Source organism: Alternaria ethzedia (assembly GCF_023757985.1).
Source record: "Alternaria ethzedia strain BMP 0044 chromosome Unknown scaffold_2, whole genome shotgun sequence".
NCBI classification, from domain to species: Eukaryota; Fungi; Ascomycota; class Dothideomycetes; order Pleosporales; family Pleosporaceae; genus Alternaria; species Alternaria ethzedia.
The window spans coordinates 922,534-936,561 of record NW_026056195.1 but is presented as its reverse complement, the minus strand read 5'-3'; the positions used below and the strand labels follow the sequence as shown (position 1 = coordinate 936,561).

At 53.3% G+C, this 14,028-nt stretch overlaps 5 protein-coding genes across 5 annotated transcripts; 4 read left to right on the top strand and 1 right to left on the bottom strand.

Moving 5' to 3' along the window:
• Positions 1-496: 496 nt before the first annotated feature.
• Positions 497-900, top strand: J4E87_001123 (uncharacterized protein; the record flags this gene model as incomplete). The annotated part of the gene is made up of 3 exons (XM_049372770.1): positions 497-541; positions 592-705; positions 754-900. 3 exons carry the CDS (start codon positions 497-499, stop codon positions 898-900), a joined length of 306 nt encoding a protein of 101 aa, XP_049237428.1.
• A 1,271-nt stretch (positions 901-2,171) lies between these two features.
• Positions 2,172-3,405, top strand: AOX1_2 (Alternative oxidase, mitochondrial precursor; the record flags this gene model as incomplete). Its single annotated transcript, XM_049372769.1, has 4 exons — positions 2,172-2,421; positions 2,474-2,786; positions 2,842-3,179; positions 3,233-3,405. The coding sequence occupies 4 exons, from the start codon at positions 2,172-2,174 to the stop codon at positions 3,403-3,405; spliced, it is 1,074 nt and encodes a 357-aa protein (XP_049237427.1).
• Positions 3,406-5,639: 2,234 nt separating this feature from the next.
• AOX1_1 (Alternative oxidase, mitochondrial precursor) lies at positions 5,640-7,740 on the top strand (the record flags this gene model as incomplete). Its single annotated transcript, XM_049372768.1, has 3 exons — positions 5,640-5,936; positions 5,988-7,380; positions 7,433-7,740. The coding sequence occupies 3 exons, from the start codon at positions 5,640-5,642 to the stop codon at positions 7,738-7,740; spliced, it is 1,998 nt and encodes a 665-aa protein (XP_049237426.1).
• A 341-nt stretch (positions 7,741-8,081) lies between these two features.
• J4E87_001120 (uncharacterized protein) lies at positions 8,082-9,485 on the top strand (the record flags this gene model as incomplete). The annotated part of the gene is made up of 2 exons (XM_049372767.1): positions 8,082-8,812; positions 8,876-9,485. 2 exons carry the CDS (start codon positions 8,082-8,084, stop codon positions 9,483-9,485), a joined length of 1,341 nt encoding a protein of 446 aa, XP_049237425.1.
• A 3,091-nt stretch (positions 9,486-12,576) lies between these two features.
• On the bottom strand, positions 12,577-13,602 carry J4E87_001119 (uncharacterized protein; the record flags this gene model as incomplete). The annotated part of the gene is made up of 2 exons (XM_049372766.1): positions 12,577-13,410; positions 13,462-13,602. The coding sequence occupies 2 exons, from the start codon at positions 13,600-13,602 to the stop codon at positions 12,577-12,579; spliced, it is 975 nt and encodes a 324-aa protein (XP_049237424.1).
• Positions 13,603-14,028: the final 426 nt, after the last annotated feature.

The window sequence follows — 14,028 nt, the reverse complement described above, 5'->3', positions numbered from 1 at the left end:
ATCCTAGGCATTTACGGAGCGGTGGCGGGTTATCTAGCACTGCTCTTGTTTGCGGAGCCTCCTGGGCAATGTGCGGTTGTTGCTATGTGAGTCGGGGTTGCGATAGGGGGCGTTTGATTAGAGGTTTCAGTAACGGGGAGCGACGCGAGATTGTATCCGAAAACAACGCGTGACTAGCGGCACCACATCGCCCTGAGCGTCCTCACCGATGCAATCTCCGTATAGCCGCGAACGCATGTCATTGCGATTATCCTTTGATCTGAACAGGTGTCAAAAGCAAATTCTCCTTTGCGGCGCCAGATGCCTCCCGCCCGCCGAAGGTTGCTTCTGGCCCCGCAATCCAGGTGAAAGCTCAAGGGTTCCTTCCCGAAGTAGCGTGTACCTTTCGCAATAACGATGACGTCGCACGCCTGCATGAGCATACGCCCTATATTACAAGCAGACATTTGCATGAATTTGATCTAGCAGACACCCCTCTCGCAACAACCCCACTCACATGAGACGATTCTTTGCAACTACAGCCAGAATGTCAAGCAAGCGAGTGCGTTGTCTGCCCACGTCACTAGTGGCAAAGCTGATGTAGCCACTCAGATCCAGTACAAAGTCGAGGGCGAGGTGCAGGGCGTCAACTTCCGATCCTTCACGCAAAAACAAGCAAAGAGTCTCGGTGTAACGGGCTTCGTGACCAATGCATCCGATGGGAGTGTGCGTATTTGACTCATACTTGCGTTGACCACCACTCATACCAGGCAGGTCCAAGGCGAGGCTCAGGGCAGCGAGGATAAGATCAAAGAGTTCGTTCAACACCTGAACAAGGGACCGTCGGCTGCATCAGTCTCAAAGGTTGACCATTCGGACATCTCGACCAAAGACGGTGAGAGCGGTTTCAACGTCCAGTAGTTGGTACTCGGCTCCCCAAACACAACCTTGGAAGACTCAACACACCTGCCGGCATTGACTTGAACCAACATCTGCCAATCATGTATGTCCTGCGCTACCGTAGCCCATCAATGGCATGAAAAGAGTAGTGTAATAGCATGCATCAATTTAAGTGCGATATCGGGCGTTTTCAGCCACAGGCTTTCTCTCGAGCACGCAGGCTACTCAATTATCATTGAGCTATGTTGCAGCAACATACATCGCGCACCGATAACATACTTGCTCAAAAAGCATCCTGCTCGTGACTTGCCGTGCGCACGTTCTTGCCGACTTGACGGCAGTCTTCGCCCTTTCTCAATCGGTCATCGGCAAGATGCTGAAAGTTTTCTCTTTAGGTGAAGCAAGACCCCGTCGCTAGTGTGTCAATGAAGTCTAGACAGCTCGCACGTCCACAGGTGTGATTGATCTGAGTCGAAGATCGATATGCTGAAGCTGCCAACACCACCTAGGCACAGCACCGCGTCTTGAGGTAGCAGCCACAAAGCATTCTACCGCTTAAAATTGACCATGAAACCATGTACCAGGTCATCAAAGCCACAGACGAAAGATTACTATCATGGTACAGCTATATTTCGATGTTGCGCCGTGGCGTCAGCCCTATCAGCGGGTCTACGGCAAACAACGAGACCCCGATCTCAGTCAGCGAGACCCCGACGAGCTTCTTCCGGAAGCAGCGACCACGCATCCAACGCAACAACATCGTCCGTTCATCGTACACGGTTCTGAAAAACCACCAAGCTTGCTTTGATCAGTCGCATTATACTTTCGTATCTTTTTCTTCGTCGCCAAAGTCCCCCTTTGAGCTGTTGGACAGGGGTAGGTAAAATGTCTTGGCAGGGCGATCCCGGTTCCTTCCGTCAGCTGAATCACCACTCCTCTCAGCCACCTCAAACTCGTCTTTGCACGCGACCGATACGCCCGTAATTGACGACTGCTGACACTTCCGGCCTCTGGAATGCACCCCATTCGCTCGCCGAGTCGCCGCAGGACGGGTATGGCGCGGTGTAGCGGCGGCATCCCATGCCCATTCCTGCTTCACCCTAATGATGACTGAACGCGCCAGGCAGGCACGAGTACTGCTCGATAGTTTTTTTTTAGGTGTCAGATATAAAGGACCAACGTGTGCCTCAGTCGTGCTTCTTGCTAACCATCAGCACTTACCATTGCAGTTGATATCGCCACTTGCCCTACATACGCCTACTCAACATATACAAGTATACCCTAAACCGCAGATGATCCCCACCAGAGCAACAACACGGGGATCAACCACCTCGAAGCGGGCTACGGCTCAGCTTATCAAGTCCTTCCAGAGCTACAATGCTGGATTCCGGCCCACATTCGTTGCGGTACAGCACTTCCAGTCACCAGTTGGTCAGAGGCATTTCACCTCTTCACCAAATGGCGGAGCCAAGATCGTAGAGTTCTTTGAGAAGCACCCGACAGAGAAGGTCCGCAAGACGCATGCAGCATGGCCTCATCCAGGTACGTACCCTCCAAGTACACAACGCCTTGACAACCAGCTAATACCTACCAGTATACACCGAAGAGCAGATGAACCAAGTCACGATCGCGCACCGAGAAGCGAAGACCATGTCCGACAAGGTCGCCCTCATCGCCGTAAAGATCCTACGCTGGGGTCTTGACAAAGCAACTGGATACAAGCATCAGAAGGCTGTGGATGTGGATGCGAAAGACCCACTGGCAAAGCGGAAGGCTTTTGCAATGAATGAAGAGAAGTATCTCATTCGAAATGTCTTCTTGGAGAGTGTGGCTGGTGTACCCGGCATGGTCGCTGGTATGCTTCGCCACTTGCACTCCATGAGACGGATGAAGCGCGACAATGGATGGTATGCATACTCGCTTATTGGAATACGAAGTCGTTGCTAATACATCATTCGCAAGGATTGAATCGCTACTCGAAGAAAGCTACAACGAACGAATGCACCTACTCGTCTTCCTCAAGATGCAAAAGCCAGGACGCTTCATGCGTCTGATGGTATTAGGCGCCCAAGGAGTCTGGTGCAACGCATTGTTCTTCGCCTACCTCCTCAGTCCCCGCACCGTCCATCGATTCGTAGGATATCTCGAAGAGGAAGCCGTCATCACATACACACGCCAGATCGAGGATCTTGATGCAGGCCGCCTGCCTAAGTGGGCGAAGATGGAGGCACCCGAGATCGCGGTAGACTACTGGCAGATGCCTGAAGGCCACCGCACAATGCGAGATCTGCTCCTCTACAGTGCGTATACCCCTGATCCTTCCATGCAGCACAGCCCACTAACCCAATCCTAGTCCGCGCAGACGAATCCAAGCACCGAGAGGTTAATCACACGTTCGGTAACCTCGACCAGAAGGAAGACCCTAACCCATACGTGAGCGAATACCGGAACCCAGAGGAGCCTCATCCGACCAAGGACCTTGCCCACATGAAGCCGACTGGCTGGGAGAGACACGAAATCATCTGAGGACCCCCATTGCTTTACTTGTTAGCGATTTGCTCGGCATACACGGCGTCTTTGGTTTCCATTCTCCGCTCTTACAAAATTGCATTTCGGCGTTATAAGACATCTTGGAATATTGGAAAAACGATACCCAGATCAAGATGGGTGTCATGAGGAGTAGATGCATCATGTATCCCTAGACTTTCGGACCTTCTACAGATTCAGATTCAATCTCAATTCCAAGCGGTGTGCTCCCATCGGATCCGCATCTCGATATACAGTAGCCCCAGCACAATAGCCGGTGGTGGTGCTAGGTATAGCAATCATTTGATATCACGAAGCTTCATCGATATTCAGCACAGAGTCGCTAGGTGGATCGCGGCACATCCGGAGATGGAGTAGGCTCGAGGAAGGACCGTTCAGGACCAGGGCGCATTTCGCGCTGACTGGCGGCCTGAACGACCGATGCCAAGTTCGACGCGGATGCAACGCGTGCCCCAGCCTCCTCCTTGACTTGCAGAATAGCGCTTTCAAGGTAGCGGAAACTTTCCGGTCAGCATCTGCATAAACATCTCCACGTAAGCCCCAGCCCATGCATTCATGACGAGTCAGTCACATAGGGGCGCGTTTCGCGCAGCCTCGCGCAGCCTCAAAAAAGGAACCTCGCGGTAGCGTGCCGATCTGGACAAGCCCAAGACCAAGACCGCCAAACTTCAATACCGTCCTAATGCAGCTACTGCTGAGTATGATTCGATAAAACACACGTTCGCTTCGCTTTGCTGTGGCCGATGTAGAGTTGCGATCGCTGAGGTTTACAGTTTAGTGGGCATGAACTGTACCTCGGGAATAAGGTAACATCGTGACATTAAGGGTCGCCTTTGGGTTTGCGGCTCACAGGGTCTAGTAGCAAGTCGATGTGAACTATCTCGACGGACAGAATGTACAACAGCAGGAAGCCATTCCTTTCCCGTACGAGACCGTTTCCAACGACTGGTTTACCGTTCTTCCGTGGTTCGAAGCGGAGCTAACCCCGCACTTACTCGCACTAGCTTCGACGCCAAGGGCAGACCTCCTCTCAACGTGAGGCACAACGACTACGGCACTGGGTGGGTGGGGGAGTGGAGTTGGAAGGATGGTGATGGATATCCTGTCTTTGCTGACTCTCACTTTACCATGGATGCCATCAACGCCGATGATAACCTCCAATCCATTGATACCTCCGTCAACCACGAGTGCGCCGAGCGCGTGAGGCACCCACAGTACATCCGTGCATCTCTCGTGGAAGAATGCGGATGTGGGGTGCAGTAGTCGCCATGAGACGTCAGCGCCGCAAGACCCCCGCAGAGGGACGCGAGCTAATCCCTCTTGCCGCAGCTGCATGAGCTTCCAGGACTATCATCCTTGAAGCTACTTGGAGCTCTGGAAAGCACAGCATAGAGTGCTTGAACCTGTCTGGCCATTGCGAAAGCCCGCGCAAAGATTTCGGATCAATTCCTTCTCTGTGCATCCGTCATAAACGATTCTCATATCTCGGTTATCGCTTTCCCGACGGCGGCTCACTCAAACGCCTCGTTCATTCCTGTTTATACGTGATACGCTGGAGCTCGACGCCTGGGGACGCTACATCGGCCTCTCAGCTTCGGGTCCGCAATGCTTACCCCCAAGAGTGGGCCTGTGTACGCAACCGAGCATGTCTTCTTACTGGATATGTTGCTTCTCCGCACCCAACTAGCAAACATGCGAAAACTGCAGCGTCTATCCCAGTCCGGTCTTTATCCAGTACCGTCGGGACGGTATGTACCCTTGCGCGAGCATTCCGACCAATCATTGTTTGCGCACCTACCCTGTGGAAGTCCGGCATAGACGCAGCCTACCTTGCGGATCCGCAAGTTTGACATGCCGCTCCCCTTCGAATGGCCTCGACGGCGACCCCTGCGGTCCCATGATGGATGGTCGCAGCCAACGTCTAAGCCTCTTTGGCTGGGGAGGCTGGCCAAATGGTACATGTCCCCTCTTCGGTGCATGCATCTTGCTGCTATCGGAATTGACGGCTGATGGACAGCGCGTAGTGACACAGCCTAGATGACGGACCCTCCTTGAAGCCGAAGATCCTGGAGATGCGGGGTCTGAACAGTTTAAAGAGACGTCGTGCCTTCGACTGAGAAGAGCATCATGCCCAGTTGACTTGTCTCCTGCGGTCAACGATACAACAATAACACCTTTCTAATTATATCTTTATCTCATCGACAGCCTTCAAGATGACGATTCCCGATGAGGTCGACATCATCGTGTGTGGAGGTGGTTCTTGTGGTTGTGTGGTTGCTGGACGTCTGGCCAATCTCGACCACAACCTCCAGGTCCTCTTGATTGAGGGTGGAGAGAACAACCTGAACAACCCATGGGTCTTCCGCCCGGGTATCTACCCGAGGAACATGAAGTTGGACAGCAAGACTGCCACTTTCTACTACTCTCGTCCCTCGGAGTGGCTTGATGGCCGCCGAGCTGTTGTGCCCGTCGCCAACATCCTCGGAGGTGGATCTTCCATCAACTTCATGGTAAGAACTTCCCATCCACATTATCATTAGCAGTTATTGACTTCCCATCAGATGTACACTCGTGCCTCCGCTTCCGACTACGATGATTTCCAGGCCAAGGGTTGGACCACCAAGGAGCTCATTCCCTTGATGAAGAAGCACGAGACCTACCAACGTTCCTGCAACAACCGCGACATCCACGGTTTCGAGGGACCCATCAAGGTCTCGTTCGGTAACTACACATACCCGATCAAGGAGGACTTCCTCCGTGCCACCGAATCTCAGGGCATCCCGACCACCGACGATCTCCAGGACCTGACCACTGGCCACGGTGCCGAGCACTGGCTCAAGTGGATCAACCGCGATACCGGACGACGATCTGACTCTGCTCACGGCTACATCCACAGCACCCGCGCTGTTCACCAGAACCTGCACCTCCTCACCAGTAACAAAGTTGAGAAGGTCATTCTTGAGGGAGACCGCGCCGTTGGCGTCAAGGTTGTTCCGACCAAGCCTCTCCACCCCGAACAGCAGATGTCGAGGGTCATCAAGGCTCGCAAGCAGATCATCGTCTCCGGTGGTACTCTGAGCTCTCCTCTCATCCTTCAGCGCTCTGGTATCGGTGACCCAGAGAAGCTCCGCAAGGCTGGCGTCAAGCCTCTCGTCGATCTTCCTGGTGTTGGTCTCAACTTCCAGGATCATTACTTGACCTTCGCCACCTACCGCGCTAAGCCTCATGTCGAATCTTTCGACGACTTCGTCCGTGGCGACCCCAAGGTCCAGGAGGCGGTCTTCCAGCAATGGAACATCAACGGCACTGGCCCACTCGCCACCAATGGTATCGAGGCTGGTGTCAAGATCCGACCGACTGAGGAAGAACTCAACATGATGGACAGCTGGCCATGCAAGGAGTTCCGCTCGGGCTGGGACTCGTACTTCAAGGACAAGCCCGACAAGCCCGTCATGCATTACTCCGTTATTGCTGGTTGGTTCGGTGACCACATGGTCATGCCACCGGGCAAGTTCTTCACCATGTTCCACTTCCTCGAGTATCCCTTCTCTCGTGGTTCCACGCACATTGTGTCGCCAAACCCGTACGAGGCCCCCGACTTCGACGCTGGCTTCATGAACGACAAGCGCGACATGGCTCCTATGGTCTGGGGTTACATCAAGTCCCGTGAGACTGCCCGCCGTATGGACGCCTACGCTGGTGAGGTGCAGGCCATGCACCCCTTCTACGGCTACGACAGCCCAGCCCGTGCCAAGGATATGGATCTTCAAACCACCAACGCCTACGCGCTCCCTGGTAACATCACGGCCGGTATCCAGCACGGATCTTGGACTATGCCCATCGAGAAGGGTCGTGCAGCCAAGCCCAACTTCTTGAGCTCGAGCTGCCAGGACATTCAGGAGGACTTGCAGTACTCCACCGAGGACATCAAGCACATTGAGGACTGGACCAAGCGTATGTATTCCCCTACTCATGAGTCGTCGGACATCTCACTAACACACTACAGGCCACGTTGAGACCACCTGGCACTCGCTCGGTACCTGCTCCATGGCACCCAGGAACGGCAACTCCATCGTCAAGCACGGTGTGCTCGACGAGCGCCTCAACGTCCACGGTGTCAAGGGCCTCAAGGTCGCCGACTTGTCCATCTGCCCCGACAACGTCGGTTGCAACACGTACTCGACTGCGCTCCTCATTGGCGAGAAGTGCGCCGTGCTTACGGGTGAGGACTTGGGCTACAGCGGCAGCGCCCTCGACATGAAGGTCCCCAACTACCACGCCCCGAGGGAGATTGCTGGACTGTCGCGCTTGTAAAAAGTCGCTGGGTTAGGATGTCTGTTATATAGTTTTCATGATTAAAACGAGTTAATGTTATGTTGTGTACAGTTACACTTTGTGTCTCGTCGTGATTGTGATGTTTGGTTGTGACTGCTGGCTTACTCTTCCGACGATGTCGTGATCACGCTAGTACCCATCTCCACCTCATCCATTGGTCGTTCCTGAATTGCTAGCCGCTGACCCACATGGCATGAAATGTTTAGTCGAAGACCGGAGGCACCGCATACCTCTTTGTGTAAGCCTTCCTGTCTGTCTTTACATTCCACTTTTCCTTTTCCCTTCCTAGCCTTCGCGGACAGTCGCCAAACCCAGCCACCATGTCCGCACTAACCCTCAAACGTGCATCGCAAACCGCGACCAAGATCACGCGACCAGCCTTCCAACACACCATCCGCAATCTAGCAACCGTATCACCAGTACAAACAACGACCCGCAACCACAAAATCGTCGTAATCGGCGGCGGCTCAGCCGGCATATCCCTCTCTCACCAACTCCTGCGCAAAGGAAACTTTTCCCAAGACGACATCGCCATCATAGACCCCGCGCAATGGCACCACTACCAACCGGGCTGGACGCTCGTAGGCGGCGGTCTAAAAAAGAAAGAAGATCTGCGCCGCCCCTTGAAAGAGCTCATGGATCCACGCTTCAAATTCTACAACAGCGCTGTAGGAAGCTTTGCACCAGAGGAAAATTACGTCCTGACCAGTAACGGCGAGAAGATTGGGTATGAACAGCTGGTTGTTGTGCCCGGTATCACGCTTGACTATGGTAGTGTGAGTGGGTTGAAGGAGGCGTTGGAGGAGAAAGATGCTATGGTGAGCACGATCTACGACTATGCGTATTGCGATAAGGCGTATGAGAATGTGAAGAAGTTCAAAAAGGGTGAGGCGGTGTTCACACAGCCAGCTGGTGTGGTCAAGTGTGCGGGCGCGCCGCAAAAGATCATGTGGCTTGCGTTGGATTACTGGAAGGATGCTGGGCTGTATCCGAAGGATATCAACGTCGCTTTTGCGACGGGGTTGCCTACGATGTTCGGTGTGCCGAAATAGTAAGTCGTCTTCTCTACCTGCCAGTATGCAAACGAGGCAGAAATGTGCTAACACCCCACCAGCGCAGCAACGCTCGAAAAGCTCCGCGTAGAACGCGGCGTAGAAGGTCTCTTCCAACACGACCTTACTTCCATCAACGGCAACACCGCAACCTTCACATCCCCCAACTCCCCCACCCCTGTGAAGAAACACTTCGACTTCCTGCACGTCGCGCCCAAGAACGTGCCTTGGGGGTTCATCAAATCTAGCGCTCTCGCAAACGAATCAGGCTACGTTTCCGTCTCGGATTCTACAACGCAACACACTTCTTACCCCAACATCTGGTCTATAGGCGACGCGTCCTCTTTACCGACATCCAAAACCGTGGCTGCCATCACGGCCGAAGCACCGGTGTTGGTGTCTAACGTACTCTCAGCGACGGAGGGCAAGGAGCTAACGGCTAGTTACGATGGGTATACGTCTTGTCCGTTGCTGACGGGGAGGAAGGAGGTGTTGCTTGCGGAGTTTATGTATGGGGGTGTGCCGAAGGAGACGTTCAATGGGCTATTGGGAATTGATCAGGGAGTGCCGCGGAAGGCGTTTTACTGGCTGAAGAAGGACTTCTTTCCGTGGGTTTATGGGAAGTATCATGTCAAGGGCGAGTGGGCGGGGCCGAAGGGGTTGGCTAGGTGAGTGGAAAGTGCGATGGGTTCGCGCCGCATGTGGCCGGGTAGACGAATCGTCGGCATGTGAGTGTATTTTGGCGCCTGGGAAGCTGCAAAGGCATTGTTGACCTATTTCAGATAAAATCTCCCTTCGGGATCTGAATCCAAATATTATCGTAGCTGTTGCAGCGGCATACTGTGCAATAATCGTGGGCAATCGCTTGTTGCCTGTGATTGGTGGTGCTAAACAGAACTTACAGAGCTACGGCCGCGTACCGTATTAGCTAAAAAGAACATGTCGAGATTGTGCGCTTGTTTACCGACGACTTTTTGAACAAGTGCCTCATCGGAAGGTTCAAGCCAGACAAAGCGTTGTCGCCGGCCTGTGGCGGCGCAATTGGTTTTGCGCGGTCCGTCAAGCACCGCGACTGCGAACGGACGGGTACGTGCTCACCTGGGCAGTCTAGCGCTTGTACCACCTCTGACACTTCCAATACCTCCGCCGCTTCTGCTACTTCTACCAATCTCACCAGCCCTACCACGCCCATCACCTCCACCACCTCCACCACTTTCGATCCGCCATCAATCCCTGCAGCTAAGACATTTTGGCGACCTTGCCCGTCTACCCATCTCCATTTGCACCATGACGAAACCCAACCTTGGAAGGTACCCGCGCGTACCTCATCACCGGTATCTACAAGATCAAGGAGCTTGGTCAGAAGGAGTACCACCTGACCCTGAGAACTTGGAGCGCCGTAACTGGATTTGAAGAGCGCGACGTCAGAAACTGGGTCACACAGACGGTCTTACCTTCATTGCCCTTGTTCATTGAATGGCGAGATGGCTGCCTCAGCCAAGAAGAGAAGCCTGCTGCAGTTATACGTCAATAAATGATGCAGTTCATGAGCGATGACTTGTGTTGGAGAACGTTCTCATTTGGGACTGAACATGGCGGCACGGGTTACTTTTGTACGAGCGGGGCAGGAGGATACATGACACTTTCAGTTCTTCGGGGAACTGGCAACAACCACCCTGGCGACAACGTCGGAGTTTGCAGTCACCCAGTCTCTCGGATGAGGCCCCCAGAAGACGACAAAGTGGCGAATGCTTCACCCGGCCCGGCCTCTATTTGCTAGCCGGGCACCGAAAACGATAATACAGCGAAGGAAACAAGAGGACATCTGAGTGTATGACACTCATGCTGGCATGCATGTCCACGACATGAGGGGACTGTATGAATGCAGTAAATGCCCAAAGCTTTGGTACGACCTGTACCTTCTAGCTTCACACGAGACCAGGTGTAAAGGCAAGGAGAGTTCGAAGTACGCGCGGTTCGACGGCGTACATCGGGCTGAATACATACCTTAGTCAACAACTGGCAAAGCGAGAGGCGTGCTCGCCGGGGCAAGGTCTTCCAGTGCCGCACCGAAAGCATGGAAGTCTGGAGAAGAAGACATGGCAAAAGGCCTACCGATATTCGCCAGAAAAGTCTTCGACACGTTGGTTGACAGCCACGGTAGCGACCTGGATGTCCCGGGAACACTTATTGCATTGTATGACGTCCACACGTCATGCGCTTCAGCGGACAAATTCTCCCAAGCGCACACGACAATCGACCCCTCCATAAGGTCGTACTATGCTCGCGCATACAAGTTCAAAATATCGATACAAGCCTGGACAAACTCGCCGCTCGCGGGATCAAGCCATTCCTCCCCTCCATCGGCTTGGATAGTTTCGCATGCAAGGCAGACCTCATCCTGCCATGGCTCCAGCGCTCTCAGTCTTTCACGCTCATCATCCGCTCACCGGATTTGGTGTATGGCATGGACATAGCCTACTTCCCCCAGCACAATTCCGGCTTTTACTATGGGCTCTTCAAGCCCATGACCTTCTTGTGGGATTTTCCACAGACACGGCGGTCGATGACGGCGTCAAGAATCTACTGGCGGCCTGGAAGGCTTGCCAGGACTGGAAAGACTACGGTCAAGCACACAACGGTCGCTTGATCGGGCGGAACGGCGACCCGCAACGCGTGCTCAAGAAGTCAAAACGTGGCCCAAAGAAATCGCCCGTGGTTCCTACTGGCGTAATGACTAGCTTTTTCGAATCAGCATGAGCACAACATCGATCATGCCACATCACGACTACGCAATACCTGATATTTGCGACCTTACAAAGTCACGAGACCCTCGTTACCTGTTCGTTTTCCGACCATATATCTGTTTGATTGTCACACCGGCAGAGCATGTACTCTGTCATATGGCGAGGAAACCTCGGACGACATCAGTTGATAAGGTCTCGCTACAATAGTCGGCGAGAAGGAGGTAGAAGACTAGCACGTCTCTTGCTACGGTTTCGCATATACGAGACAGCGACATGGGCGTTAATGGCACTCATCCCGATAAATACAATAAAAGGTTGAGCATACACGATATTCTACAAAAAGCGGATGAAAGACGTATTTGCGCTTCATCCTTCAGGGTCTAGACGGGCACGTGGTAGACTACGTCAAACCCTTTGTTCGAAGACGTTGCCAGGTCCAAGATGGTTCTGAGAGTGCAGCTCGGTGACGACGCCGAGATTATTGAGTCTCTTCGGCCAGGAGGAGCGAGGATGCATTGTGATCAGGTAAGCAGCGGTTAGGAGACGTCCACAAACGCCATCAGATCTGCGGCCTCCACTGGCCGACTCTCATGAAGTGCCGTACCAAGCCCTTTCAATGATGGCTTTACGTATTCAACAGTCGCACAACGTGGGCACGCGCCATCACCGCCAACGGGATATGTTATCTCCTAGTCATTGTTTAGTTTTAGAATTCATCTTAACGATAGCTATTGTAGTCTCCCCGCTCAGCTTTAACAATTAGTTATACCAATGTGCACTGCATAGTAGCTTCCTAGCTATCCCTTGTTGTACAGCTGATACCCCAGCAACTCCAGTTGTAGCTTTCTAGTGCACGTATTAGCCTTAGTCATCGCTATTCATGTTGCAACGTAGCCTTCCAGCTAGCTCATGCGTGTCACTTGTAAGTTCTCCGAAAGCTATCCCCTCTCCAAAGGCGTTCCTGTCACTAGTAGATACCTTCAATCGACAGTCGCACGATCAGAGCCAACCTATTCTTACGGTACTCTCGCCTTGCCTTTCGCCTTGGTGATGGCGTCCTCCTTGGCTGATTGCACGTCTTTGTCGTCGCGGCCCCGCACTCGATCCCGGACTATGCCGAATGCACCTTTCGCGATCTCCTCTGTCGTCATATTCTCCCGGTCCTCGAGGCTCTCACTTGCAGATTGCAGCTCACCAAAAGCGGCAAACATGGAGTTGGCTTTCGTGATCATGCCCGCCTCATGCAGCTCCTGGTAAGTTCCTTCGGTGAACAAGCGCACGATTTCGACCTCTTGGTCTTGACCTATCCGGTAGACCCTCGTGCCTGCCTGGTGCTCTGTAGCCCAATTGAAGGCCGGTTCGACGTGATGTACTGTTGCACATCGGTGCTGCGCGTCGTGGCCGGCGATGTTCAGCGCGTAAGTGGTGATGAGGACTTGTGGAAAGTCCTTCTCGTCAAAGGCTCGGATGCTCTTATGGCGGTCATCGACGGACATACTGATGTCCAGGTGAATACCCACCAATTCTACAAGCTTGAGGCACATTTCGGCTGATCGAGGAAACTGGGAGCTCAGGAGCAGCTTCCTGTGGCTGGCGACCTTGGTCTTGCCCAAGACCACGCGCTGGATCTCCCATACAAGGAAGCGCAACTTCGGAGAGCCCCAGAGGAATTGGCGCAAGACCTCCTCGTCACTGTAGAGCGGAGTGTCTTTGTTTTTCGGGTTCAGGGCTCCCGCCTTCTTCATGCGAGCAGTGAGCAGAGGAAAGCCCTCGCGCCGCTGCGCACGGATTGACGCCGTCGACATCTTGTCGAGCCTGGAGAAGCCGATGTGCGTGCACAGCACCGACAGCTTTGCGAACTTGGATCAGATCTTTGCTGAGTTCGTCTTGGAGTCCTTCACCTTCGCGCTCTTTGCCAACGAGGCCGCTTCGACGTGCTCGGCAAACTCACGCTGGTAACTGTCTTCTCGCTCGTTGTAGGTAGCCAACTCATCAGCGGTAGTCGGGGCTTCTCCACAATTACTGACACAGGATCGTTCCATCGCTTTGCAGTGGGCGGTTCTTATCCTTCGGTTTCGAGGCTTCAACTTTTTTCGTTCTAGTGGTGAGAAGATGGAGACCCTCCTTTCGCATCGCGCGAACCGACCATGTTGACATTCGAGCCCTGAGAATCCGATGTGCGTGCAGAGCACCGATGACTTGGAGAGATTGGAGCTGGGCCTTAGATGCACTGCATTTCTGGGCTTTTTTTGGTGTCCGTACGCTTCCATGTAGCTACCCAAGGTGTCGCCATCAAAATGTCAGACAACTGTAGATGGTTTGTATTCCTCCGCAATATTTATATATCAATACCCGGTATCTTCTTGTTAGATTGTAGGCTTCTAAATATGTATAATCCAAGGGATCAAACCATCGGTAAAGCTAGTGTCTTCTCCCAGCTGATTGATAAGTTTGCTGGAGAGGTGAAT